This window comes from Chelon labrosus (genome assembly GCF_963514085.1).
Source record: "Chelon labrosus genome assembly, chromosome: 20".
Taxonomy (NCBI): domain Eukaryota; kingdom Metazoa; phylum Chordata; class Actinopteri; order Mugiliformes; family Mugilidae; genus Chelon; species Chelon labrosus.
Window position 1 is genome coordinate 3,266,334 of NC_140353.1, and position 27,309 is coordinate 3,293,642.

General features: G+C 42.0%; 1 protein-coding gene across 8 annotated transcripts; it reads right to left on the reverse strand.

The window, feature by feature from the left end:
• Nucleotides 1–43: 43 nt before the first annotated feature.
• Nucleotides 44–26,221, reverse strand: larp1b (La ribonucleoprotein 1B). Of its 8 annotated transcripts, none has more exons than XM_084569550.1 (19): nt 25,437–26,221; nt 23,452–23,513; nt 20,853–20,909; nt 19,937–20,165; nt 18,455–18,619; nt 15,906–16,031; nt 15,622–15,781; nt 13,998–14,142; nt 13,177–13,354; nt 12,324–12,517; nt 11,488–11,847; nt 7,043–7,157; nt 6,609–6,778; nt 5,774–5,880; nt 5,376–5,536; nt 5,139–5,283; nt 3,937–4,046; nt 2,091–2,218; nt 44–1,515 (listed from the first exon to the last, which is right to left on the reverse strand). In XM_084569550.1, the coding sequence occupies exons 1-19, from the start codon at nt 25,810–25,812 to the stop codon at nt 1,228–1,230; spliced, it is 3,276 nt and encodes a 1,091-aa protein (XP_084425676.1). In that variant the 5' UTR covers nt 25,813–26,221; the 3' UTR covers nt 44–1,227. The 8 variants fall into 8 exon arrangements, with proteins under 8 accessions (XP_084425676.1, XP_084425679.1, XP_084425675.1 ...); XM_084569553.1 differs by having other exon boundaries at nt 7,043–7,154; nt 19,931–20,165; XM_084569549.1 differs by having other exon boundaries at nt 19,931–20,165.
• Between the last annotated feature and the right edge of the window lie 1,088 nt (nt 26,222–27,309).

Consider the following 27,309-nt stretch of genomic DNA (forward strand, 5'->3'; position numbering starts at 1 on the left):
AAGTAAAGCGAGGCGCGAGGAACAGACGACGCAAACACACAAGTTCATACAATCAACTGTTATTTTATATTTTTTTGCATTTTACAATTCATTAAACATGCACTGCTTTATCCTAAAACACACTCAAAACCACACTACCAATAAAACAAATCACTTCTTTAAAATCAAAAGAATAATTGAATAGCAAATGATTTTTTATAGTATTTACATTTTTTTTTTCTTTAAATTCAACTCTAAAAACCTCTTTTAAGTCCATTGATGAAATAAAAGGAAAGTTAACGATTCAAGTGCTCTAGAGCACCAAGCCTCAAACATAATGTGAAGAAATCTTCAAGCTAAAATATACTGTAGTTTTATGATGCTAGCTCACACCCATAATTCCAGCAGAAACATTTTTTTATTTTTTTTTATATCATATTCAAGAGCAAAAGCCATTAAAAACTGCAACGATTACCTAAGACTATTCCATCAATCAAGTAAATGGAAAAATAAAAACAATAAATTATACTACCTCTGGGGGTAAAAAAAAAAAAAAAGGGACTTAAAAGTAAAGCGTCTCATTATTTCTGCAGGTTTTAATTAAAAACCAACACTATGGTCGAGTTGTCTGTCAGTCAGACTGAAAAACACTTGTTATGGAGCAGCAGCTTCGGGGTCAGTCCTGTCAAATTTATAACTGCAGCCGTCAACTTGATTGTCACGATGAAAACTGTAAGTAAAAACCAGCACGTGGTGTCAGTTTTAAACACGTTTAAACTCCAAATAATCAATGAGGAAGACTCTGAAAATAAGTTTTTGGATAGTTTAGTGACTGATCGCACTCCTGACGTCCTGGTGAATAAAATTAAGGCACGCAAGACCAAATGCAGTATCTCTTAGTATCTTGGCAAACTAGAATCACAGTTTAACAGCTCCGTACAGACCAGAGCGGTTTACATCTTGTAGCGATGAAGAGTTTGGCATCTGTGAGAATAAAAAGGCAAAATGCAAGGAATGCATTTTTTTTTTTTGTTTGTTTTTTTGTAAACGTTAGGAGCTGTCAGAGCGAACACATTCACTGCCTACGCTTGCTTGCTTTAAAATGAAATGCACTGATAAAAACAATCAAATTAAGTCAACCACGCTCAGTCTCTCTTCATACTCAAACAGTTTGCCGCTGAAAGAGTGAGCGCTGAGCTGAGAGCTCTTCTTCTCTTCAATCCAAACCCACACCAGGAGGAGGGGTCTTCATTTATTCGGCGCAACGCTTTCCTTCTTCCCGGCTCTGGCGTCGGTCTTCTTCCCCTGGGCGGGTGCTGCTGCTGCTGCTGCTGAGGCTGTTGCTGTTTTCTGGGGGTTGTCTTTGGGTGTGGTCTGTGCGGCGGCGGCGGTGGCAGGCTGAGCAGCCGCGTTGGAGGATTTGGAGGCCTGCGTGGGCTTTGAGGTAGTGTTGGAAGGATGTCGCCGACGCCTCCCTTCGTCCCCAGCCGAGGACGAGTGACGTCTTCTCCTGCCTCCCTCCTCTCCCATCGGGGGCTGGAGACACAGAACACATCACATTAAAACACATCGATGATGACAGGCTCTGTTCTGGTTTAGAAACGGTCCGCCAATCAAAGCAGAGCGGGAGTCATGGAAGAAGAGACTAGCAGCGATGTGAGGCTAATGAAATTCAGATATCAGTTGTAGCACTGAGAATAAAACCATTGGAGATGCAAAGGGGGCGAAGTTGAACTCATCTCAATTTTGAGGCAACAACCAATGGAAGCAACGGATACAGCTGATTGACATATGACAAAGAGTTCCTAGAATGTTTATCTCAAGGAAACATCGTCCATGACTCTGGTTCCTACCACCGAGAGGGGTAACGGCAAGAAGTCCATATTCTAGCAATATTTCTGGGGTGGGAAATATACAAAGAGATGGACAACGAGCACCAGATAATTTAATTCCTACAGGATTTGACTCGTTCCTGTAACTTGTCTTAGCTTAAGTAATCTTCTGAGAGAAAAACCCTGGATGTGTGCGTCGCCTTCCAACATATGTTACTCCTAAAACTCATCCATCAGAAAGGAATTTCAAACGTGCGACCACACCCAGCCGAGACTCACCACCACCCTGAAGTCCTCCAGGTTCTTGAACTGGGAGAGGTGTTCCTGCAGCTTCGGGTCGATGGGCTGGTTCTTCATCTTTGAGTATTTCAAGAAGGCCCAGAATTTCTCAAGTCCATACAGCTGACCTGGAGGAAAACAAGAAGGGTCAGAGCAGAAACGACTTGAAACAGAAATTCACTGTTGTCACATTATATTTGAAAATCACATTTAATCTCGCAGACTGACTCATCTGTGTTCAGTTTGTAAGTGTTTCTGAGCTGTGTCTGATCAGTAACTGTCCACTCAGTTGGACTGTAGCCATGTACACAAGGCAAAAAAATGTTGTGTTTAATGGCAAACACAAGCGAAGACTGAGAGACTCTTGGGGCTTTTGTGAGTAATTCTGGGGACGTGAACTACTCAGATATCGGACGAGACATCACAGAAAACGTGAGGGTAGAAGGGACAGCGCAAATTCCCAAAGAAGGACTCAAACCAGAGTAGTTGTGGTTCAAGATCAGCACCTTTTGTCACATGGTACTATATTTGTTTTTATATTCTGCTGCCAGGGCACGAGGGTCATAATGCGCCTGGAGGTAATTTGATTTCTGTTATTTCATTTTAAAACCCCTGACAGAAGCTTATTCAAAGTTAAGTATAACAGTGCATTTCATGCCGTTTAGTCTGTATCTATGACGTAACATTTCTCTGACACGTACCCATCCAAACATTCAACTCAACACTGAAAACAACTTAACTGGAAGCAAAAGACCAAAGCCTTTACTGGCAATCCTCGCTTCTGCTTCACTGAGTCACCCCCTCAGTGTTGAAATAGGTTGAGAAACTGATTTAATCCTTTACCCTCTTTTTACAGTTTAGCTTAAGAGGGAAGGGAAGGGGAGGGCGGCAAAGTGAACTTCTAGGTCGGGTTAAGTAGGCTTTAGGTGCTTTCTTACACTGTACATGGGAGCATGATGCACATTCCTAAGACCAAATATAAAAAAAACAACATCTGCATTTTCAGTTACCGTGGAGGACATCCTCACAGCCAGCAGGTTTATTTTAAGGCAGCTGAAGCTCCGGTGAATTAAATACTTGTTCTAAAGCTGTAACTTCCTTTTTGGACATGTCTTGGACTTATATTAAAGACTGATTTAGATTTAGAAAGTCCTCATTTTAATTGTTATTAATGAATTTTCATAAACTATATATCACCTATACACCCGTACTATCTGGCAACTGTAAAGAAAAAATAGCTTTGTGGGTTTTATTAATGGTATTTTAGAGTCCGTCATTCTTGGAAAGTGATCCTAAAACGTTGGCAACTCATCGCGCACTCGGGGGCGTGTTCTAATTTTGTGTCCAATGAAACGCTTTGATGAATTTTTTTGATTTTCCCTCCCTATCCTCTGCTTCTATCTGGGCTCAAACAAGAGTGGGCGGAGCCTGCTCAGGCCACTGGAGCCGACCAATCAGAGCAGACTTGGCTTTTTTACACTAAATGCAACATGTATATTAAATATATTAATATATGGAAATTGTTCAATGGGGAAATTATGTGAAAATTCAAACTTTAACGTCAAAAAGTTAGGAATTACCAGAAAAATTGGGGAAAATCAATTGAATCAGTTTGGATATAGTGGCATAGTGGTATAATCTGATTCAAAGGCACTTTGGCAGAACTTAAAATAAATATATATATATATGTGTGCACAATTTAAGTAAATTAACTTACAAAAAGCCTCTAAAGTCTCTGGATTCTCAGTTTGTACATGTGTTTAAGCAACAACCGACTGTACTGATGTCCAGTTATGTGACATTTATTAGTTTGGGGGCCGGCTGGTTTCTTTTAGACGTTCATTACCTTTCTCAAAGTCTCGGAGGGTCTCTTCTTGAAAGTCCTTGAACAGATCTAACCTGAATCTCCTCTCCAAACCGTAGCTGTAGTATCTGAAGAGACACTCCAGTCCATACCTGCAGGGCGAAATCAAATATTCAACTGACCTCAATGGACAAGTTCACAAATCTGGGCTGCAGACACAGCTAGTATGAACAGGATATTATGTGATGTAACCGCCTCGCTGTCAGCTCTGCATCTTTAAGCAGTCACTTTCCCATGTGTCTTCAACATTTCACAACAGAAAGAACCTTTATCTCAGGGATTACTGGCAGTTTTAAAAGCAGCTGGGAGGGAGGAACCAGACGAGCCGGTTTCTGGATAAATTAAGTGGATGTACGCTGCTGCTGCTGCTGGTGGTGGTGTTGCATGGACGCCTTGACTTGGCTGCAACGCCCTCAAGACTATATTCACTCTCACTTCAGCGTGTAGGACTGAGCCACCCACTTATTTAGTCAAGAATGTGGGTTTGGCGGGTGGGTGAATGCGCCTCTGGCAGGCGCACAAATATGCTACAGAGGGGCAGGCTTCCACGTTAACCCTCTGCTGTCGAACAATAGCGGTCACACGCTTCTTGCAGACGTCAACCGAGGGACCAATTAATAAAGTTTACATAAAGGGGAGTGAGTAATCCTTTAGAAAAACTTAGAAGTGTGCATTATTGCAACATGAAGCTTTCTTTACAAGCTTTAATAACACCTCTCCACGCGTCTCCTTCTTTGTATTAAGCTGAATTAATTGTCAGAGTCAATACTCTGTATATAAAGTTTATCTTTTACGACACAACGGCAGCAAAAGCCTAACCTTGTTCAAACATTAGCGATGAAATGATTTTTCAATTTGTCAATGGACCAAAAACAAACAAAAACACATTGAAAATATGGCTCGTATTACATAGACAAAGCAGTTTATCCAAAACATGCAACTGGTTACGAACCTAGTAAATATCATCAAATGAAATACCTGAATTAAGTTAAATAAAATACTAATAATAATAGTCCAACCAAAAGCTAAGACTTCCATTTTAAGTCCGTAGCTCTGTCCCTTTATGTGTTGTTCGGTCTTTTCCTGTTAAGCTCTCTGTGACGTTGACGTTGACTAAAGGCAAGGCCCATAAATACGTCTGCACGGAGCTCAGCATTTAAAACATTCTCCAAAGTCTCCCTGACCTGTAATTATCTTTGGCGTCTTCCACCGCACACTGTTTGAACTCCTCATACATCTTCCTGTTGAAGTTGTCCCTGAGGAAGAAGGACCAGAACCTGAACAGGGTGTTCATCTCCTGAGACTGGCCGATCCCCAACCGTTTCCTCTCTGAAAACACACAAGAGCGGATTGAGATTCATACGGGGGGTGGAGATGAACATGAGGCGGGCATTTTTATTTTTTATCTTTTGTCTCCGTACCGTTAAGGCACCTTCGGCGGTACTTGTGGTATCCCTGCTGGGTGAAGCCGTTGTCCTTCAGCAGCTCATGGGATGGATGCCAGAACTTGGGCAGGGACTGAGGGGTGCAGCTATAACCTCCAGACAGCGGGGCTCCCTCTGATGGAGAGGCATTAGAGCTGCTGTGGAAGGACGGAGGAAAAGACATTTAACGTTCAAAGCTGCTCCATTTCTTGACAGCAGCTGCAATTTGTAAGAGCACACAGATGCGTACTCTGATTAGGACATGTGCTAGCTGTTTCACAACAAAGAGAGGATGCGTGGGTAAACGCCAGCAAGGTGAAAGGAGGAAGTGCACATTTTTTGTTCTTCTTTTGCACGTATACGTGAAATAAAAGCTGAGGGGAAACTTTACTGACCTGATGGATGCAGAACGCGGCCGGTGTTCACGGGAATCCATCACCCAGCCGATGTGGGCCTCTTGAGGAGGGTTCGAACTGTGGCGGGTCTTCTTCTTCCTCGGCATCTGGAAGACACCAGGAGGACGGGACAGGGTTTAAATGTGAAACTGTTTAGGCACAAGAGGCTTGTGCTAGAGGGCATACTGACATTTAGTTGTCTTTAATTTGACATTAACTGGCATCTAAATACACCTTTAAACTCAAAAGTAGGTGGAGAAACAACGGTGAGAAGTATTTGCAAGGACTACTTGACCTTTTTATAAAATGGAACCATGTAAACACAAATGCAAAGCAGATAACATTGAGGATTCATCTGCCTGTAGTTGGACATGTAAAGTGTGCAGTGCAGAAGTGCTCATGGCGTTGCTCAACGAGCAACAGGAAACTGGTTAGGGTTACAATAAATAAGAACAACACAAACAAAAGGTTGTGGCGCAGATGTCATGTGAAGTGAACAACGCTGAAACTCCTGTACGGCGGCTCCAAGGTTCTGGTGGTATGGAGCAGCTATAATTTAAAAAAATAAAAATCTTCAGTTCAGTTTTAGACTAAAAAGAAAACGTTTAGCTGAAAACTAACGGATGAAAGTCTTCCATTAAGGCTTGTGTTTTAGTTGCAATCTGATTGTGGGTAAAACACCTGCAGAAGTGGCAAGTACACCATCAGGATCCTGTTCCTGTTTCTCACTCAACAACAGATAAGAGATGAGATAAGATAGGACTTTATTCATCCCCGTGGGGAAATTAGGGTGTTGCAGCGGCACCTTGTACATAAGAGAGAAAGAGAGGCTCACCTGTCCGTCGATGGAGCCGCTCTCCTTCATGACGGGGTAGAAGCGTGGCGTCTTGTTGGGATCCTGGCGTCCGGGGGTGCGAGGCGTTCGCGGGGTCCGGGGTTGGTGAGCGCTGGGCGACTCGGGGACCGTTGTAGGCAGAGAACGAGCCAATTCTACTCCGCTGTCCACTGAGGACATCGATCGCACACAAAGACATAATGTTAATCCATATTTATTTATTATTAGACCATCTTCCACTAAATATTATTTCCTATATTGATAACTGGGCTGTGCTAAGTCCTACTAGTGTTTTCCCACATGAGTTAACTTCTCAGTCCTACCAGGAAGACAATAAATCATATTTGTTCAGACCCAAATCTCAGAAAATTGTCCCCTGCAATTATTCAACTCTAGCTCAGGTTTAAAATGCAGCACCGGAATCAAAAACCCACCTGGCATGGGAGGAGGTGGGACTTCGTGGTTCGGCTCGACGGGCACTTTAGGGGTGAGCGTGTCGAACTCATCTTTACTGATGACGTTCAGCTTCTTGAAGTTCTCCACTTCCTGCTGGGGAGAAAAAAAACAGTCTGAAAGAGTCCGAGACTGAATCGGGAGAAAAAATAAACGTCAGTGTTAATATGTAGAGTCGGATCTAAAACCGTTTAGTTTACATGCATTGAATGCAACGACAATCAAAGCTTTAAACACACTGTGACGCTGTGACGTTACTTGTACAAACATGGGATTTTACGAGTTTATTTAACAGATGATGTTTGCATTTGTTGGCTTAATGTACTTTAATGCAACCCACTGTAAAAACACTTTCAGTCTTGTGGTATTCTTTGCTAACTTCGTTGTGAATGGGGGGAAAAAAAACACCAATAATTTATGTCATCTGAACATAACAGAGATTAAAGAAATGTTCCTGGCTTTCGTCACGGAACCCACATCCTTTTATGTTAACGTGGGAAGTGTTAAGAGGTTAAAACAATCAGTAAATCTCTCCAGTTCAGAAAACAATAAGCCTTAGCCTTCTTATAGATGAGCAAAACCAAATTAAAAATGAATAAATACATTTAAATACTATTAAATGGAGGAAAAATATTCGAAAATGCATTCATTTATGCTTCTACATTTATTTAACTTTGAATTAATTGTCTTTATTTTTGTTTAAGTGCATATTTTATGTATTAATGACTTCTGAATTTATTTGTACCTTTGTTTTTATTTTATTTTCCTTAAAAGGTATTCGTCTGTGATTCTGTCCTCTATCAGTCGAGTATTAAAGTGTGTCATTGGGTCAACTTTACGCTTAATGGTATATAAATGCTTTTATTGCGTCACTTATTAATTTCTTTTGGCTTACGACACTACTCTGTTAATAAATAATTTCATTTTAAAGATTGTCATTGCATTATCTCAGCCTTGCACTGCTTCTGCACAAATCTCCACCGTAAAACAACCTAATCAACGCTAACAGCAAACCCCTGCTTTCACCACCTGAGATATTAAAGCGCAGCGACGTGACCTCTCTGCCGTCCGGCGAGGCCGCTCCAACTGATAACAGCGCGACGCGGTCGGCGGTTAAAAATATCCGATATGCCCGCGGCTGCGGCCGTGCAGGAAACTGTGGGACGGGCCGCAGATGTGCGGCGGACTTCGCACTTTACACGTCAGCGTCACACGGAGGAGAGAAACCCGCAGGTGGACCCGATGTGTGTTCAGGCGTGACATTTCCCACATGTGGCAGCTTTATTGACAACCTTTGAGCCCAGAAGGAGCTGACGAGGCTGAAAACTGCTGATGACAAGCAGAGACCGGCTGGAGTTACTACGTGTTAGACCTGCACATACACCAGTTATCTTTAACTCACAGTTTTACCTGAACGATTATATTTTGTGAGACGTGGCTGTAAAACGTCCATTTCTAGGGTGATTTCAGTGCAGATTTACACTGATGATGACGGCAGCATAAATGTGCACTAATGGAGCACTGCAGAGTCTCGCTGATGAATAATTACAAACCCGTCTGATTGAGAACGGTCTATTTCTGCTGCTGCTGTGAGTGCTGGACTGCTCTCTGGCTTACAGGGATGAGGTGGCAGGACGTGAGTGTCGCTGATGTCAAACCTGTAACTAGTCCAAAAGGTCAACAAACGGCAGCATCTCTTAACTTCCCCTCTGCAAACCTCTGACACGCCACTTCCCCGTCTACAGTCCATGCACTCACAACGCATCATTCGGCTTCAATTGCTGCAAAAACCAGGGATTTCCCCCGAGTCATAAATCCGATTCATAAAGTTCCCTTTCCCTTTCTGCAGAGATTTTAGTAATAAATTATGTGGATTAAACCACAGACTGAGCAAGAAACTTGTAATACAGTAACTTTTGAGGCAACTGTGTGATGATTAGTCAACACTAAATCAATATTTTTATGGTTTTTAAAACGTTATCTTTTAGAAAACTGTCACAGAAAAGGTTTAGCCGTACTTGCGTTGATATGAAGCTGCAAACAAAACTAAACCTCTTCCTCAGCGTGTGAAACCAGCGGGGAATCACTGCCATCAGCTGGTCTGTTTCATTAATTAATTTATTTTATTATTTTACATTTAATTAGTGCATGTTTTCGCTTTATCACGCTAATGCTAATGCACTTTCATCCAACTAAAATCTACTTTAAAACATATTACATGTCAGGTCTTATTTATATTGGACTAGTTGTGTGAAATCCGTCTTGCAGGACCGCAGCAGGAAATAACATATATTTTAAAATAATTATTAAACTTTCCGGTTTGCTAATGAAACAGCTCAACATGCATTAAGCTGCTAATTTAGTTCACATTAACAGAGAAGTGTCTTATCACCACATCTGAGTCATGAAGCCTCTCTAGCAAAACTATATAATACTATAACTGCTGTAAAACTGAGCCACATATTTATCCAGTGATATCGAGCTACTACTACATGAATCCGTTTCTCATATTAAATAATGTTGCGTAACGCGGCGTGACCTATAAAGACGCGTCTCCGCACGCAGCGTTTCTGCACATGAGGCAACTTTTCCCAAAAAGCAGGTCACTCGTTTCTGGAAGCAGCTGCGCGACACACATGTATATTCTGGAGGCTCGTACAGTGGGGGGGCGGCGATAAATAGTGCGTTTATTTTTGGTCCGCCACTACACAGCGTGAGGTTTAACAGCTCTGTCACAAAGACTTTACAACCGAGTGCTCAGAGTGGCGTCGGGGCTGAGCCGCGAAAGCTTTCTGCGCTGCACAGCGTAGCAGCTGAATGAAAGGTGAAAAAACACCTGTCCATCTTTTATACACATGCTTTTTCTAAGCTGAATATTACACATCCTGTCCTAAATAACAGAATTAAAGGACTATATTATATTGTAATACTCATAACTGCCTGATTAAGTGAAAGTTTTAATAGTCAAGACTTTTCTTTCAAATAAAATTGCAAATTTCCAGTCCACTCAGATCCAGGTGTACCTGTGATCGAGTCTCAAAGGAGGTCATCAATAAATTAAACATTAGGATGTGAGTTTAAGCTCCTCGGACTGATGTATTAAGTTTGCAGGCACTTATAAAATTAACTTCTTTTAATACTTGTAGTTTATGCACAGTTTAAGCCTGGTTCAGAGTGTTTTGCGTCCGATATTCATCCCCCTCTTTTTCACCTTTTTTTTTATATTTCACTTGAAGGCTAACAACGAACTAGTGACCCTAGTGTCTGGGGTGTCACCCTGCCTCTTGGCTAACGTCTGCTCTGACAGCCTCCAGCCCCCCGTGACTCAACAAAAGGACGAGGTGTAATAGATAACTGAAGGACAGACGGACACATTGCTTTTAAAAAAAAGGTCTGATGAAAATCTTTTGCACAACTTCCTTTAGTGAAAGAAGCAAATTAGTTCAAAGGTGTAAAGGTCAACGCGGAAATAACATGTTAATGCTCATTCCTTTTAGTATTGTTTTAACGTGCACTCAATGCTCAGGTTTTAACACAGGTTTTGCTTTAATGACGTCGGCCCAATGACCTCTGGGAAATCAGGAAGTGATCAAAGCAGCAGTAACACTGTGGATAGCAAGCAGAATTTGAAGTGCGGTAGTAAGGAATCATCTGGCCCCGGCACAGGGCTCTAATACTACGCCGTATAGCGCCAAATCTGACAAATATCCCAAAAGAAGAAAAAGAAATCTAGCAAAAAGCTCAAAGTTCTGACGGTTATTTCCATTTAGTAACTAGTAACTGAAATATATCAGGTTTTGGGGACGGAGTTTTGGTGCTTTCCGACAATAAAGATGGAAATTTTTGCACAAATCTCCATCGCAACTCGGCAAAAGTCAAGTTGTTCAGGAAGATCATGCAAATAAATTAATTCCTGAGGTGACAAAGTTTATTTAGAGGATAAAGTTTTAGATTTCTTCTCTGCTCTCTTACTAAGAATATTACCTTAGCTAATGTCACCATTAAGAGTGAAAGGCTGCCAGTGTTGCAACTGTGTGCAACAATACATGACTCGTGCTAACCTTTTCTGTAAACTGACTTGCTCAGACATGACCTGCTCCCTGTGTGTTATATGTCAATTACAGCAAAGCGTGTCTTAGCGAAACACTCACTTCAACATGTCTTAAGATGAACCGATGACTTTTTAATTAACTGTTAATCCCAGAAGGGAAACTCGATGTACTTCTGCAATAAAAAGGTCAAAAATTTGCAACTGCTCCCTTCGCATATGTATATTTTTAAAAGTTAACAACCTGTCCGACTGTCCCAGAGCTTTTTCTGTCCTCCATGTTGCCTCTACACTCTATTAATGGACCCTCGCATGGCTCTGGTTCATCTAACCTGGCCAAATTATTCGATTAGACTCTTTTTCCTACGTTAATCTCACCTTGGTGCACTCAATCTGTTCCTCTCCCTTCCACAGGTCCTGCTCGTAGTAGTACAGCCCGTCGTTGATGGCCTTGGCCAGGTCGGTGGTGATCTTGGCCCGGGACTCGTGGTTCCCGGTCCGGTCGCCGCTGGGGTGCTTGCGGAGGTAGGGAGGGGTCTGGGTGACGATGAGGATCTTGTTGACGTCCTGGTCGTCCAGCTCGTAGTCCGAGTCGTCCTCGTCCGACCAGTCTGTGAACTTGTTCTTCCTGGGCGCCATCTGCTCCATCTCCTCGTCGAACATGAAGTCCAGCTCCTCCTGGTCCGGCTCGGACTGCGGAGGAGCCTGGTGGCGGGGGGGAGGCGGCTTGCTGTCGCCCTGGACGACACAGAAAAACACACGGAGCGCAGAGAACATTTAACTTTATCATCATTTAAAAACATAATGTTTGTGAAGTGGGGAGTTAATTAGAGACGTGGTTTGAAGTTTGAATGAAATAAAAGTAAGGGAAATAAGAAGCAGAGCTGGGACGGGTGAGTTAGAGGGGAGGAAATACTCAACTGGAGAGGGAAGGCAGTCAGGCTGGAGTGTTGAGGGGGGAGAGGAGCTGACAACAAGCACATCATCAGTGACTTGCTGCCGGCCCGAGAGATGGAGGAGAGGGGGAGAGGAGGTGATGACAGGAGGACACAGAGGACGACAAGGACAGGAAGAGGTGATGAGAGAAAGACGAGCAGTGATGGAAGGATGAAAAATGGAAACGTGACGTTGTTAGGTTGCAGTAAAGTTTAAATTTCAGCCCCCTCGACTGTAAGCAGCACAGGCCTCGAGAAGTCCACGTTCGTCTTCACTACCTTTGCCTTCCCGGCGGGCTGTCTGTGGCGCTTCTCCACCTGGATCCAGGCGTCGGGGTCGGGCTGGGGGGCGGTGGCATCTTTGGAGTCCTCTGCGTTCGGGACGTGCGACTCCTGGTTGGAGGAGCTGGGTTCGGCCGAGTTCTGAGGCGGCGCAGACTCGGCAGGGGTCTCCTTCACGGGCGGCGATGAAGCTGAAAACAGACCACGAGGACAAACGGTTAACAATCACACATCAATATAAACTCTCACAAATAGAACAGTGTGGTTAGAAAGAGTTTGTTTTTGAAGCCTTAACTGATTCTATATATATCAAAGCATGTTTTTACAAAAACCAAGCAACTATCGATTAGTTATGTACCTAGAACTAAAATCAGAGGTTCAATTAAATAATTTAAAGTATTTAAATGACAGAAATGTGTCTTTTATCGTATAGTTTCTTTAGGGTTAGGGTTAGTTTAATCTAAAGGTTTTAATCTTATCCAAACAATAATCTGTATTTAAATCTATTTTAAATATAATCAAATCTATGCTAGATCTACAACTTTAAGTTTGCACCAAGAGAAACCCTAGTTTTAGATAATTTAGATGGGTTAATTAACTCATTTAACTCAGAAAACGGCACAAAACACAATTTAAATCTGGGTTAGCTAACTATTAACTAGCATCATTGAATTATTTATTGGATAATTTGATTTTCTATGTGTCCGCCTCGTATTTTTTGTTCTTACTGAGGACGTAAATAAATAAAAACTCCTCACACATATGGTTTTACTTAACAGAAAGGGTCAATAACGTCAGAACAGGGTTTCTTATTTTCCTGCGATGTTTTTAAGAAGAATCAAACACTCACCGGAGCTTGTGGAGCTGAGCGTCTGTCGAGGGACAAACTCGGGACAGTTAATGAGCTGGGAGAAGTCGGTGCGAGGGGAGCCAACGACGGTGGGGGCGGGGATGGGCCAGCGCTCGGGATCCGTTTTACAGCGAACCCTGTCGTCCACCAGCTCCACCTCTGTGCTGTTCTTCAGAGCCTGGAGAACAAGGCACAAATAGATTTGGTTTCAAAACCAGAAACGACTAAAAGTGCAAAAACAAAAACATATTTTCCTTCAGCGAAACCGGAAGTAGCCTCCATCTGGAATTTCTGGCATAGATCATTATGACTGTGTTTTCAGGGTTTAGTAAAAACGTTTGAGACGTTTCTTGCGGAAAATCTCGTTGCTTGTCCAGACTCAGAAGACAAAACGCTCAAGAGAGAATTCAGAAGACACAGCTTGTGTCATAAAGTCTAAAATTACATCTGAATATTGTTTCATGTCCGTGCGCCAACAGAAAAGGTTCTCACTGACGCTGTAAACAACATATTTAAAGGACGAAAATGTAGAAATTATCTATCCAGCATTTACTTTTTCTTTTTAAATTGAAAACCAAATAAACTCTTATTTACTTTTTTTTGTTTCAAAGTCTAAAACCAAACTTAAAATACTAAAAAGTACACAGGAGGACCTGGACAAAGATGAAGCTCCAACAGATATAATTCTGAAATTTAATCTGCAGTTAAATCAATATGGTGTAATTTCTAATTGGTCTTGGATTTGAAACCTATGACAAAATTAAGCAGTAAGTTTACAAAACATTTAGTGTGTACAGTTGACTCCTTAATGCTGGCGTTACCTCCATGATGAGGCTGACATCGGTGGTCAGAGCCTGAACTCTGTGGAAGCTGGCGATGAGGGAGATGGGGAGGAAACCCTGCGCGTCCATCTTTCTCCTCAGGAAGAAGTCTCGCTCCAGGTTGTGGAGGCTGAAGTAATACTCGCTGGAGGAGGAGGAGGAGGAGGAGGACAACGACACAATCAGAACATTAGATGAGCAGGGAGCTGAAATAACAGTTTTAATAGTTGATCATTTAGAGGATAAACACATCAAAAGACATTAAAGCAGGTATACACCCACTTGCCATTTCATTAGGTACACTAGTGAACAGAAATTAACTGGAATGACTAGACGACACATAGGTTATGGACAGAATCTAGAAAATAAACTCACAAAACCCTTCTCCTACCCCCCAACCAAATATAAACACAAAACCTCCTGGTTGTTCCCTATGAGTTCCCTACTTTTTAATTTAGTTTTTCTACAAGGCTACTCACTTTCTTCAGATTTAATTGTTTCGTAAGCGATTGATCCGACTAAAATATCACAGAAAACTGAATAAAACACCTGAAGATGTTTCATTTTCCACTGTAAAAGAAAACAGAAGCCAACCCTCTCATTTTATTTGGTTTTTGTGACTCAAAAGATTTCTTAATTATGAAAAACTGTGCTTTTTATTTATTCAAGGAAAGCTGTTTTTTTCGTCTTTATGTATTTTATGTCAAGATTTCTTTTAAATGCTTTTGCAGTTGTCAATAAATGAAGGATATTCTGACTGGAGAACAAAATCCAGACCAGAAAAGCTCCCCGTCTACTGCCTGTCACAGCACTTAAAGTCACCCTGGCATGCTCCAACACACACACACACACACACACACACACACACACACACACGTCGGTACGTCGCCTGCAGGCAAAGAGCAGTTGTCGTTTCATGTGGAGTAACGTCGGCTGGCTGAGCAGCCTGAATAACACCGAGGGAGACGAGGGACAAGGAGACGCTCCCTCACCCATCATCACTTTCTTTCTTTCTCTCTCTTATCCCCTGTTTTTTTTTTTTTTTTTACGTTTCCTTGCTCGGGCCTGCACATAATTCATCGCCTGTCCCCCTCCAAAGCACTATATTTAGGAGTCCACCTCACCCTCCTCTATTCTGATCCGTAATGAGGCCAGCGCTGTCAGGCAGACACAGAGCACACAGCGCCCCCTGCAGGCCGAACACCGAACAACACAGGAGGTTTAGTGGCTGCACGAGTTAGTTACCTCCTTAAGTTTCAAAAATGTCCTGTTCACATGTAATATTTTCCATCACACGATATAAATGACACCAAGGTTTTGTCACACGATTCACTAAAGAAGTAATCTTCTCTAGAGCCTCACAAATAATATAATATAATAGATTGTTGTTTTTAAAGCACTTTTGGACGATAAGAGACTCTTATGTAAATTGTTCTTCTCTTTTTTTCTAAACCTTCCTCTGCTTTACACTCACTTGCCAATTCATTAGGTACACGAGTGAAAATGAGTGCATTTTAATGGTTATAAAGGTTATATACATGTAAATAAAGGCAATTTGTGATTAATTTGGTGATTTTTAAACTAAAATATGTCTTGTTTGGTCAATTACTGGCCAGTTACTTACATCTGGCGTTTGATGTATTCCTTAAGAAGCTTCTCATCCACTGTGTACATCTGGACCTTGCTGCCGTCGTCGTAGTAGTAAACCATGTTGGTGCCAAACTCTGAGGGGACCTGAGCCGAGCCGTCGGACGACTGAGAGTCCCTGAAGTACTCATACCGACCTGGAGGAGCAGGAAGAAAAGAAAAGGAAAGGTCAGAATGATAAATAAAGAATAAGTCAAACAAGATGGGCTTTCTATTATGGGTGGTGGTTAAAAAAAAAGATAAACTAAAATGAATTCCCACCTCGCCCACGACCTCTCCCGCGTCCACGACCTTTCCCTCGGCCTCGTATTCCTCCACGGACGCTCCCGCCGTCGCTCCGGACGCTGCTGTTGTCGTCTCCATAGTCTCTTGGCTCTCTTCTCCAACCTGCAGATGAGGAAAATCAACACTCAAGCACGGTCCTGGAAATACTTTACGAAGGGGAAGGTCTGTAAAGGCGACTAAGAGCCTACTGATATTTGTTGTCAAGTCTAGCAACGATGCTTTGAGTAAATTACTTTTTAAATCCGTTATAGCATTTTAATTTTAGTAACATCACAGCTACTTATAGAGGGAAAGAAACAAACCCTCAAAATAACTAAACTGGTTTTTAGAGGTGATCAAACGTCGGGCTGTGAGTACTTTTAACACTCGTAAATCTACAGATTACTTTTAAAAATTAATTGTTTAAGAGAAAATTCTCAAAATATTTAGTATTAGGATTAAATCTATAGAAGTTATATATATATATAAATGGAAAGAGTTTAAATGGGATTAAAACCTGCAGTTCACAGTCAATGTCTTTTTTTGTTTCTACTAATAAATAGAGATGCACCGATTTATCGGCTGGTGACCGGAATCGGCCGATTTTCACGTGATCGGCCATGACCGGAGACCGGCCGGTCAGTCTGACATATGCCGATTTTTTGCCGGTCAAATGCACTCGGGCGCCGCATGATTTACATCGCCTTCTCTCTCTCTTCTCTCACCGGTAGCCTGACTCTGTCCCTCCGCTCCGAGACAGCGGGCCCCTCCCGCATCACTCTCTCTGTCACCTGACTGCAGCCGGATCTCTCATCCTCTCTGACGGAGCTACCAAACTCAACTGTTTCTGTCAAAGATAACGTGTTGTGTCGGGCTTTTATACAAGCTAATGGACGTTAGCATTAGAGCTAGCCTGTTAGGTTACGTTACAAGGCTGGTAAACGTTGGCTGCGCTGTTTCTAACCTACGTTCACTTTACTAGTCCCAGCTTCACCGTCACCACCTTTTTTTTTTAAATATTTGTTAAGAAAATCTTTAAGGCCTCTATTTTCTTCTCTTCTTCTCTTTTCTTTCCTTTTCTGAGCACCGGACTTATGCTGACCGGACATTTTGAGCGTACTGAACTTCAAATCAAACGGCAACATCAAATTATGATCAGTGGCCAAACCATTTTTGTGTTGGGGTGGGGGGGTTCTTGACCACTATTTCAAGGACAATTAGGATGAAAACAAATAAAAAGCTTTTATGTAACTCAAATATTACATATTTGTTTCCAACAATAGGCCTATTTAAATTTTTTTTTAACCACACCAGGAGTAATTTATATAGTTATATTTTTATAATGATAGCGATTATCTGTTCAAAAAATGTTCTATTAAAGAAAAGATAATATTAATATTCTATTAAAGAAGAGAAAATAAATCTTTGTGTGTGTTGTAAAGTGGTTAGAAAAAATGAAATCGGAATCGGCTAAAATCGGTATCGGCAGGTCAAACTCAATGAAAAATCGGAAATCGGAATCGGCCGGGAAAATTGTAATCGGTGCATCTCTACTAATAAATTGTGATAAAACTTATTTACAATCTGTGACTCAGACTGAAATGTTCCAGGTGCCAAATGAAATGCTGATAACGTAAAGCCGGCGAGCTTCCTCCACACCTAAAGGACAATATCTCACGAAATTTACATTTTACAATAACAATATTTGTTCTTTTCTCGAGTGCAACACACACACACACACACATCTCAGGTATTTCTTTCCTACTCGTATCATTTATGGGCAATATTTGTTTTCTTAAGTGCAACACTCAAATTGACTTTGCCATTATGACGTGATATTCACGATGATCATATTGTTTGTTCAACCTCCACGACTTCAAATTCACCACTTTCATACTTTGATTTAGTTTGTCACCAGACTGTAGTTACTTAAACTTGGTACCAGCCCGACTTCTTGTGCACACAAAATGTTTTCGCAGCAGAAAGCGGGTCTAGAGTCTCTCTGCTGGGAACCTATTATGCACCTGCAAAGAGATTCCGAGCCAATCAGATTGCCGGCGGCGTGGCTTTATGTGGACAGAAGAGCAACAGCGATGTAATTGGGGGACTATTTAATCGCATGCAAAGTCTTACCAGGCTGTAACTTCTATCTTACCACTGTTACGAGTATATTTCTCACAGGGGATCAATAAAATCTTATCTTGTAACATATGAAAATGAAACCCAGGATGTAGGTTATGTTTTCTTTTTTTTTTTTTTTAGTGAGTAATGAAGGCTGAGGGGTCAAACAGGCTGTAAACAGTCTGTCTGACGCAACCAAAATAAATGAGTCAAAGGCCATGCTTTCATTGTGCCATGCATTATGGATAAAAGCTCGCGGATTGCTGCAGAGACAGATGGCAGCTGGGTCAGGGAGAAAGTGGTGAGCAAACATGAGGTGATACGAGAGGGGGTAAAGAGCAAACAGCCAAGCCAAGCCAGCAAAGTTAGAGAGGCAAAACAGTTAAAGAGGGTGAACAGAGAAAAGTGAGCCGCTGGCCACTTACTCCTGCCGCTATCATGAGCCCTGTTATTATGGAGCGTTTGATTGGGCGACGTGGGGTCAGGCGTGTCGCCGTTGGGCTCCGCGTCCGGGCCCCCGCCGGGCGTCTTGTCGCCGTCGTCGTGGGACGCGTCCTCCAGCGGCAGAGAAACCCACTTACGTTTGTTACCTAGCGATGATTGCACACCGAAAAAAGAGCTTGAGGATTTTTGGTCCTTAAACGCTTAAAAAAAAAAAAGAAGTTTCGAACAAATAAAATCATGAATCGCTTCCTTCAAGATTAAGATTTTCACCGTGTCAAACACTCACTTTGACTTCTAACACCCTTTACACATTTCCTCAAAATCCACCGCGCTACTGTGACCTTTCAGTTTTATGACTCAGTCAACTACATAAATACTTTATAAGTTTAAAACTGTAACAGGGGACATACTGTTAATTAATCAGTGTTTAATCAAAGATGCCGCAGCCCGAACTAAGTTGGGAATTTAAGGACAAATTTAACCTTCTAACCTGAAATACTGAACAGAATTTATTTTGAAAAAAAAAAACTCGTTTGTCATAAAGAAGAAGTGGTAATCAGTCAGCTGACTTCATGACCGCTCCAACTTTTTACTATAACGCAATATTTAACATCCAGGGTCAGAACTAAACCCATCCAAGAGCAACAAATTCAGCCTGTTTCCCACCATTTCCACTCTTTATGCCAAAGCTAGGCTAACTACAGCTTCTTAATTATCTCAGAGACATCACATATATCTGGTATAAATCCTTTAATCAAATCTTTTAAGGGGTTTTGGTGGGATGGACCAAGAAAATACTTTTTTAGCGAGCCTAAAAGACACATTTCCTATGTGATGTAACTCCAAATGGTGCGACTGAAATCTCCAGAACTCCTTCTAAATGGACATGAAATTAGGACTTATTTGTCGACAACCAAAGAGTTATGTGGTTCATTTTAAATCTATACTTGTTTTAAGGCCTAAAAGCTTTTTCCAAAGATGATTTATTCTGCTTTTTCTTTAAAAACTCCTCCTCTTCATCTGGTTTACACACTCCAGAGCTGATGCCGTGGCGTGCCGGGGTTCTGTTGCTCCTTCTATCGCATCGTATAAAGACGGTAGTGAATAAAGTGAAGTGCAACACGTGAGATTAAATCAGCAGAGCATGCACCAGTCTGAACACAACAACCCCGCATCACTTGATCAACGTGGTTATCGACATGCTCCTTCGACGCGGCAATCAAGATTTATAAGTCACTGTCGTCGAGTGAAAACATGAATCTCCAAACTGGATTCTTCTGCTTGTAATTTTATATTAAAAAAAAGAAAAACATGCTGGAGATTCATTATTTCACGAGACAACGGTGAAATGAATCAAACTCAAAGAGGAGTGCAGCCATTTTAATTCAGATCCTTTAAAAAGAAGTGCAGTTTAACATGCTTCACCCAAGAAGAATAATAAAAAATAGACTCCTCACCCTCACCTCCTCTCTTCTTCAGGTTGGCGTTCTTGGCGTCCTGTCCCGCCTTCGACTCGCCGTCTTTGGGCAGCTCGCCCAGCGGGTCCGCCGGCTGAGCCTCCTGGTTCTCTTTGCTCTCGCCTCCGTCGTGGCTGCTCTCGGATTTCCTCTCCGGTCGCTCTCTTCTCTTCTCCTTGTCACGGCGCGACGAGGGAGGCTTCTTTCCGTTGTTGTTGAGGACATTTTGTTGCTGCTGGAAAGACGGAAAAGGGGGCGACACGTTTTAATCACTTTATCAGGCGAAGAGCAGGCTTAGTGTGGCCTTTCGATCTTGGCTAATTTTTATTGTCTTCTCTGCCCCTTGTTTGTTTAATTATCAAATCAATATTGTATATACTACACAATAGCAGTTTAAGAAGTTAAATGTACATTTTTATTATGTTGAAGTACTATTTATATTATTGAAAGTGTTCCCAAAAAGGAGAATCATCGAATAAAAGAAGAGTAAAGAGTAAAAATGTGTTTATTCTTAACTTCTGCAGTGTATTTTGTTTGTGTTTTTGGAGAACGCTGAACGCTGCGTCATGTTTTCAGTGCTCCCTCAGTATAATCAGGGTGTAAATAACAAAAAAACAAACACGAATATGAACGCACGGAAGTAAATACTCCTCCGTCAGGCATCTTTACACAATTATGTGACAAAATAAGGACATTTCTAATTAAAATCTCAAAGTAAATGACTAACCGCTGTAGTTTATCAGTGTTTTTTTTAGGACAAAGCTTTAAACCGTCAATATTACGCACAAAATCACTGTTTAGACCTTAATTCCTGAAAGCTGCTGCGTGTTTTCATTGCTCCATCTGGTGAGCAGAAACCAGAAAAGCTTCACTGAGATCCAACAATTTCCTCTTAATAAGTTTCAGACACACTCGCCCGTACCTCTTTGGCCAGCTCTCCAGGTGTGGGCCAGTTTGTGATATCACTGAAGTCACTGGACTGTAAAGACATGGGAGAAGAAACGACAGCATTAACAACAAAGCAACGTCACAGTCTCTATTATTTTAACGCCGCGTGGTCAGAGCAGGTAGAGACCGGCGGCGAGGAAAAGGAGGTCAGCGCTCCATCTGTGGGGGGGAACTGCAAACAACGATGATAAACAGGCTCGAGTCGCTTTCCACAGGGGCGAGTGTTGTAAATTTGGACAAACTGATACGAGATCAAGGTCAGACGGACGAGGTTACGCTCATTAGAGGCAACCTACCACCACTACCCTAAAACCCAAACGGGCATTCTTGCAAGAGTGACGGCGACAAACGACAAACTTCATCCTTTAATGGAGTTTTTAAACAACGTTTGTGTGCTGACCAAAGGTTTCTGTCCCAGTTCACCGAATCACTTTGTTTTAGGTAAAAATAGCACAAAGAAAAACGTTAGCGACAATCTTAGATCACCGTAAAAGTCAAGAGGAACATCAGCTAATTAATTTAAATGAGTACACAAGCACAAAAACGGAGCCATTTATATTTATTAATACGTCCTACAAATAAAAATGGAAAATAAAGAGCATGCTGTGTATAATTTATCTGCCACAAGAGCCTGAGCACTCGTGATACGAGTGACATATATCCAGCCTTAGTCATAATGACATAAAACATGCTCACTTGCCAAAACATTAGGTACACTAGTGAAAAGGCGCATCATTCGTTTAAAATAACTGAAAGAGCTGTTGATTCAACTGTGCTTTCACTTTGGAGGGTGTGGTTCGTCGGCACATGTTCCTATTATTTTGACCACCCCGTTTAACAGCACCACAAGCTACATCCTACCAAAATGATCATCCAGCTGAATCACCACCTTTCTGACACCGTTTCAACATCACACGAACTTTAAAACAGTCATGAAGGGAGATTTAGTGCAGGAGTGTTATACTGGAATGGATTCACAAGTGTACCTAATGAAATGGCAAATGAGCGTGTCTCACCTGTGAGCACAAACATTCGTAGTTTGCAGACGGTTTGTCTGAACAGACTCACACACTGACATGTTTTACTCCAATAATCATTAATTAATCATTAGTTGTGCATGATATATATATGTTTTAAGATTAAGCTATAATCAGAGACTTTCAAAACTAGTTATTAGAAGGGGTTCAGTGTCATTAGGCTACATAAAAACTAACCAGAGATGCATGACACACTCTAACTATACAAATAAAATGACCTTAGAAGACATACAATTAAAATCAGTTGAGAATAAATAGCTGAAACACTGACCCAAAATGTCCCGTTTCACAGCTACCCTTCTAAAGTTAGTAAGCTGATTTCTTAAAAATGATTTCTTTCAAATTTTTTTTTTTAAGATTCCCATTCCCCAACATTAACTTTAAAACAACTGTGGTGGAAAAACAGGTTGGAAAAGCAAACAGCAGCAGCTTAAAGCCGCTAGCAGTTAGCTAGCAGCAGGTGTTCATTTCCCATTCAGCACGGCCGTCGGTTTATTTAGACGTGAGAGATGCTCTTTGACATTAAAGAACTGGTCAAAGCAGCAGCGCGAGGGATCAATTATCCAGATGTACGCTCACTTGCCACTTTATTAGGTACATTACTTGAGTCCCTTTATAAGATTTAACAAAATCTTGCCTTCATGCAGGTTCTGGTGCTCAGCATTAGGTTTAAATGACTGAAAGAAGTTGATTCAACTGTGTTTTCATTGCGGAGGCTGTGGTTTGTGGTACTATGGAGTTGCTTTGTGTTGTGTCAACACATTATTTTGACAACCCCATTTTTAGTCAGTGGGCCAGGCCAAATTACAGAAACACTTCAGCGTTTAATTCAATCCGGTTTAACGGCATCACAGACTGCGGCTGAGCATCGCTACTGATTTGAAATTTGAATTGCTTTGAAATAACTGGTTTTAGAGAGCTGTGGTATTTCTATAATGTCTTCCCTTAAATTGACTGATTGATTTATATGCCGTTGCTTTTGTACAGCTGTTCTCTGGCGTCATACTTTTTAAAACAAATCAGCTTTCAGTGCTGACGGCGCTCTCAGAGTCAGAACTCTTGTCACGTTTTGGATTATCCTCGAACCAGAGGATGCAAGAAATGCTGAATATTTTTAAAAATCAATGTCAGGATTTTGTGAAGCTAAGATTTAGTGCAGAACTATTAAATTAGGATGCATTTGTTTTCACTCGTGAATCTAAGTGAGTGTATTATGCACACCTGACCATGATTTTATCATATTCCACTAATTTAAAAGGTGATAATACGACAAAATATGCAACAACGCTCCAGTTAAATTAGTAAGAATACAGGTAGCATGTAAACATGGATGTAAATAACGCTTCATTTAAAATATTAAAACTCCGTTGAGGTTTATGAGGATGAATTAGTGCGCCTTTAATTTTCCTGTCAACGAAAATCCACACAAGTAAATAAGATTTTCTCTGACCAGAAAGCGAGTGTATTAACGTCTATTAACGGATAAAAAGGAAGAGAAAGTTATGGAAAACAATAATAAACAGTAAAGGTGATTACCTTGCTTATTTTTCTCGTTCTGGGCTTGCTGGCTCGGACGACTTTCAGAGCATTTTGTTGATCTGCGGACACACAATCAGTAACTGAGACGGACATCACCACATCTGACAACAAAAAAATAAAATGTTTTTAATCCGTTTCAGCACAATTTAACATAAGCTGTGAGCCGGTCTGGAACGGTTGCTCGATGCTGCAGCTAAAAAGTCATCACACTCTCAACGGCTCTGCTGCGTTTGGGCAGCGTTGGGAATTTCTGTCACTGCGGAAAATAATAAATATACTCCCTGAACTTGTTGAGGGTGTTTTGTGTACAGCTAGCAGTGGTATGCGTCTGCAGGCTCTCGCAGGCTGGGAGTGGCCCGCCGCAGCCTGACAGTCCCTATCGCTCGGCTGGGGATGGTCAGATTGATAAGAGACTCAGGGCCGAGGCTTCCACATGAATGGGTGTACGCCTGCCTGCCTGCCTGCCTGCCCGTCCCGGCCGAGCCTGCAGGCGTCCACCCACCAAGCTGGTTGTACAGTAACGCTGTAAAACGATGCCGATTCAAATATAGCCCTGAGCTCTGACACACATTCATAACTCAAACGGCGCTGAACGGCCCCGAATTCGACAGAGCTGCCGCGATCACAACAATCAATCAGTCGCCTCGTGATCAGCTGATTAATCAGTCGATTTGATCAAGCAGACGGAAAGTTAATCAAGCTGTTTATTAAAAGAGGCACCACCAGCACTGATTCAGTATTACGCTTCCATTAAGTTGTGGCGGTGGGGAACAGATTGAAAAGAGATATACTGACGTTACTCTCTGTTACAGGCCAACAATAAACCACTTTGCATACTACATTTCCCATGAGGCTTTTAAAAAAATTTACAATTTAAAGCAGGAGTGTCGTTGTCCCTTCCACTGACACGCTGATAAAAATCAAGTCTAAATTGTTTTTAACTAAAAAATACAAACATTTTTTTAAAGGAATAGCTAAAAAATGTGGAGTTGCTTTATTGTTTTATTCATTCTGGAGCGTTTTTAATTTGTTTGGTTTTGGTTTTCTGGGTAAATGCTTTGATAATATATGTGTGCAAATCAAGTTTTATCAGGTTTAAGATTTCATACCACTGTAAATTATATAAATCTGTTGGATTTGGACAAAACCAACTATTTTTTTTGCATGAAAATCAAAGTGATTTAATTAGTTTTAGGTCCAAGCAAAGAGTGAAAACGCATTGATTCAAACTGTGAGCGCTCCGCTAACTTCTGAACAATTCTGCAGCAAATAAAACCATTACTCCACAACCCCCTTGAGCCACTTTATCTCTCCCACCTGTTCGACCACCTTGTCCACATACTTTCACTTGTGACAGTGAAGAGCTGGCTGGCTGGTGGGAGGAACTGCAGGCAGCCAGGCCATTGGACATGTAAAACGTGCCTTTACAGCAGCAGCAGCAGCAGGAACAGCAGCAGCAGTTAGCCTGGCTGCCCTGGCCTCTTTTTTTTAAATTTTATTTATTGTTAGTCAGCCCCCTACAGCACAAACTCGAGGCTGTTCTTTCTCCCACACCAAGCTCTCTCCTGTGCCTTATTAGCCTGACACTGGCTCTGGCCCAACGCCGCTGGCCTTTCCATGAAGGGACAAGGCAGCAGGAGTTAGCTGCTCCGGTGGCTAAAGAAGTAGCAGTTGTCAGCAATCAACACGTGGTGCTGCGGAGCAATCCGAGCGCAGAGGGGGATGGGGGCAAATATGCCACCATCAACACCTCTGGACTGCGCTGACATTCAAGTTTATGCACTTCATTCGAGTCTTAAAAAAGCCCAAACAATGAGGTATGACACAGTAGAGTAGGGGAGATTAGAGAGGATTTCCCTGCAGTGAAGCTGTCAAATGCTGCAGCAACGCGTGTGTGTGTGTGTGTGTGTGTGCGCGCTTCGAGCTGTGACCATATTGTAGATAGAGTTTAATCTGATATAATCTTTTTAAACTGATCTCACCTTTCTCCTGGGTGCTGATGTTGTTGACCGGCACCCTGCCCGTGGTCCTCTTAGTCCACGGGTTGACTTTCGGCGGAGGAGCCTCCACAACTTTGCTCTTCACCGCCTCAACAGCCGAGTCAGCGGAGCCGCTTTGGTCGTTCTCTTTATCGTTCTCTTTGCATTTCTTGTGCGTGTCCGCGGGGCTCTTGGCCGCCTCCGAGCCGGGCCCGTCCGCCGGTTGCCTTTCCGAGCCCGCCTGCGCCTGTTCGTCGCGTTCCCTCTGCAGGTGAGACCCCTCGGACTTGTTTTGGTTCTTCTTCTCGCCCTCTCCGCCGCCGGAGCTGGCCGCTGTCAAACCCGAGTCAACCTGGCTACGCTCAACCTCTGTGGACATTCTGCTAGTTTCCTAACAGCGCGCGGTGTTAAATCCAGTGTGAATATTTGGTCCTTGCTCTCTTATCCCAGAGAAAAGTGGGGAAAACCTCAGGGGGTGACCACATCCACAACTTCTTTGGGTAAACAACTTTTGGGCTGGACCTCGCTAGCCAGCTAGCCAAGTAGCTTCCCCCCAGTAAGCTAACCGTTAGCTAGCTAGCGACCATGCACAAGTCCGCGAGCCCGAGCTAAATGTGGCTTTTTTTCCGCTCCGAGCGAATCGTTCATATCAACAAATAATTACCTCCGAGTCTGAAGTTGGCCACCATGTAAACGACGCGAGGCGGATCGGGTTCCCTGCGAGTTTCTGTAACTTTTTTTTTTTTTAAAGAACTACTACAGCGACCTCCTCTCTGTGGGTCTCTGATTTCAACTCCACGCTACAGCCAGGAGCTCGTGCAAAGCCTGCTGCTCTCTGGCTGTAAACAGTAACTCTGCTGCCCCCACCGGCCACACCGCGGTACTGCACCACCAGGACAGCTGCAGTTTATTTAAAGTTACACAAATTAAAACTTACAATTTTTTTTATTTTTTTTAAACAAATTGGCGAATAAATATATAGAAAAAAATTGTAAAAACGTAATTTATCATAGAGAGGTAAGTCAAAAAAGATCAGCCACAACATTAAAACCACTGACAGGAGAAGTAAATAACATCGACCATTCATTGGTGTGGATGTTACTTAGACATGTAGCACCCACCTAGACCAGACCAGGCACCCCCACCCCATAGCAATGACACTCCTTGATGGCAGCAGTCCTCCCCAGCAGGATGCAGCCTGACACAGACACACACACATGAAGAACAGCACAAGGTGTTGACCTGGCCTCCAAATTCACTCGATCCCAAACTGATCAAGTATCTGTGGGGCGCCAGACACCACAGGACACCCTCAGAAGGCCCATGTCCATTCTCTGATGAGTCACCACAAAGGAGACCTGCACAATATTAGGAAAGTGGTCATAATCTTTTGCCTTACCTGGTGTAAGTAATCAGACCTTGTATTATTTCAATTGTTAATTTGAATTGATCTCAATTCTGAAAGCCGTATGAGGGTCTTTTGCAGCCATGACTTCACGATATTAAATAAAATATACACAACTCTTTTGTCCGTCACTCCTCTCTGCATTAAGATTATTAAATTATTAGATTATTAAATCTAAATCTTCTGTGTGTAATCTCCCTAAAAATGAGAAACCATAGTTTTATACTTTAACTCATTGTCGTCCAAAAATACACAAAATATGTGGCACGAGGTAAAAATCATTTAAAAGATTTAATTAATTTGTTGGTTAATCTGTAAGAATATAGACTGAATGTAGCTGAAGCTAATTTGCGGATCGTGTCTGAGCTTTTAAATTAATTATTTAAACAGGTGAACAAACAAAGAAAGACAGTTTCAGGACAGAAACAACGGATCAAACTGACTGTGTACATATGAATTTATTTGAATTTA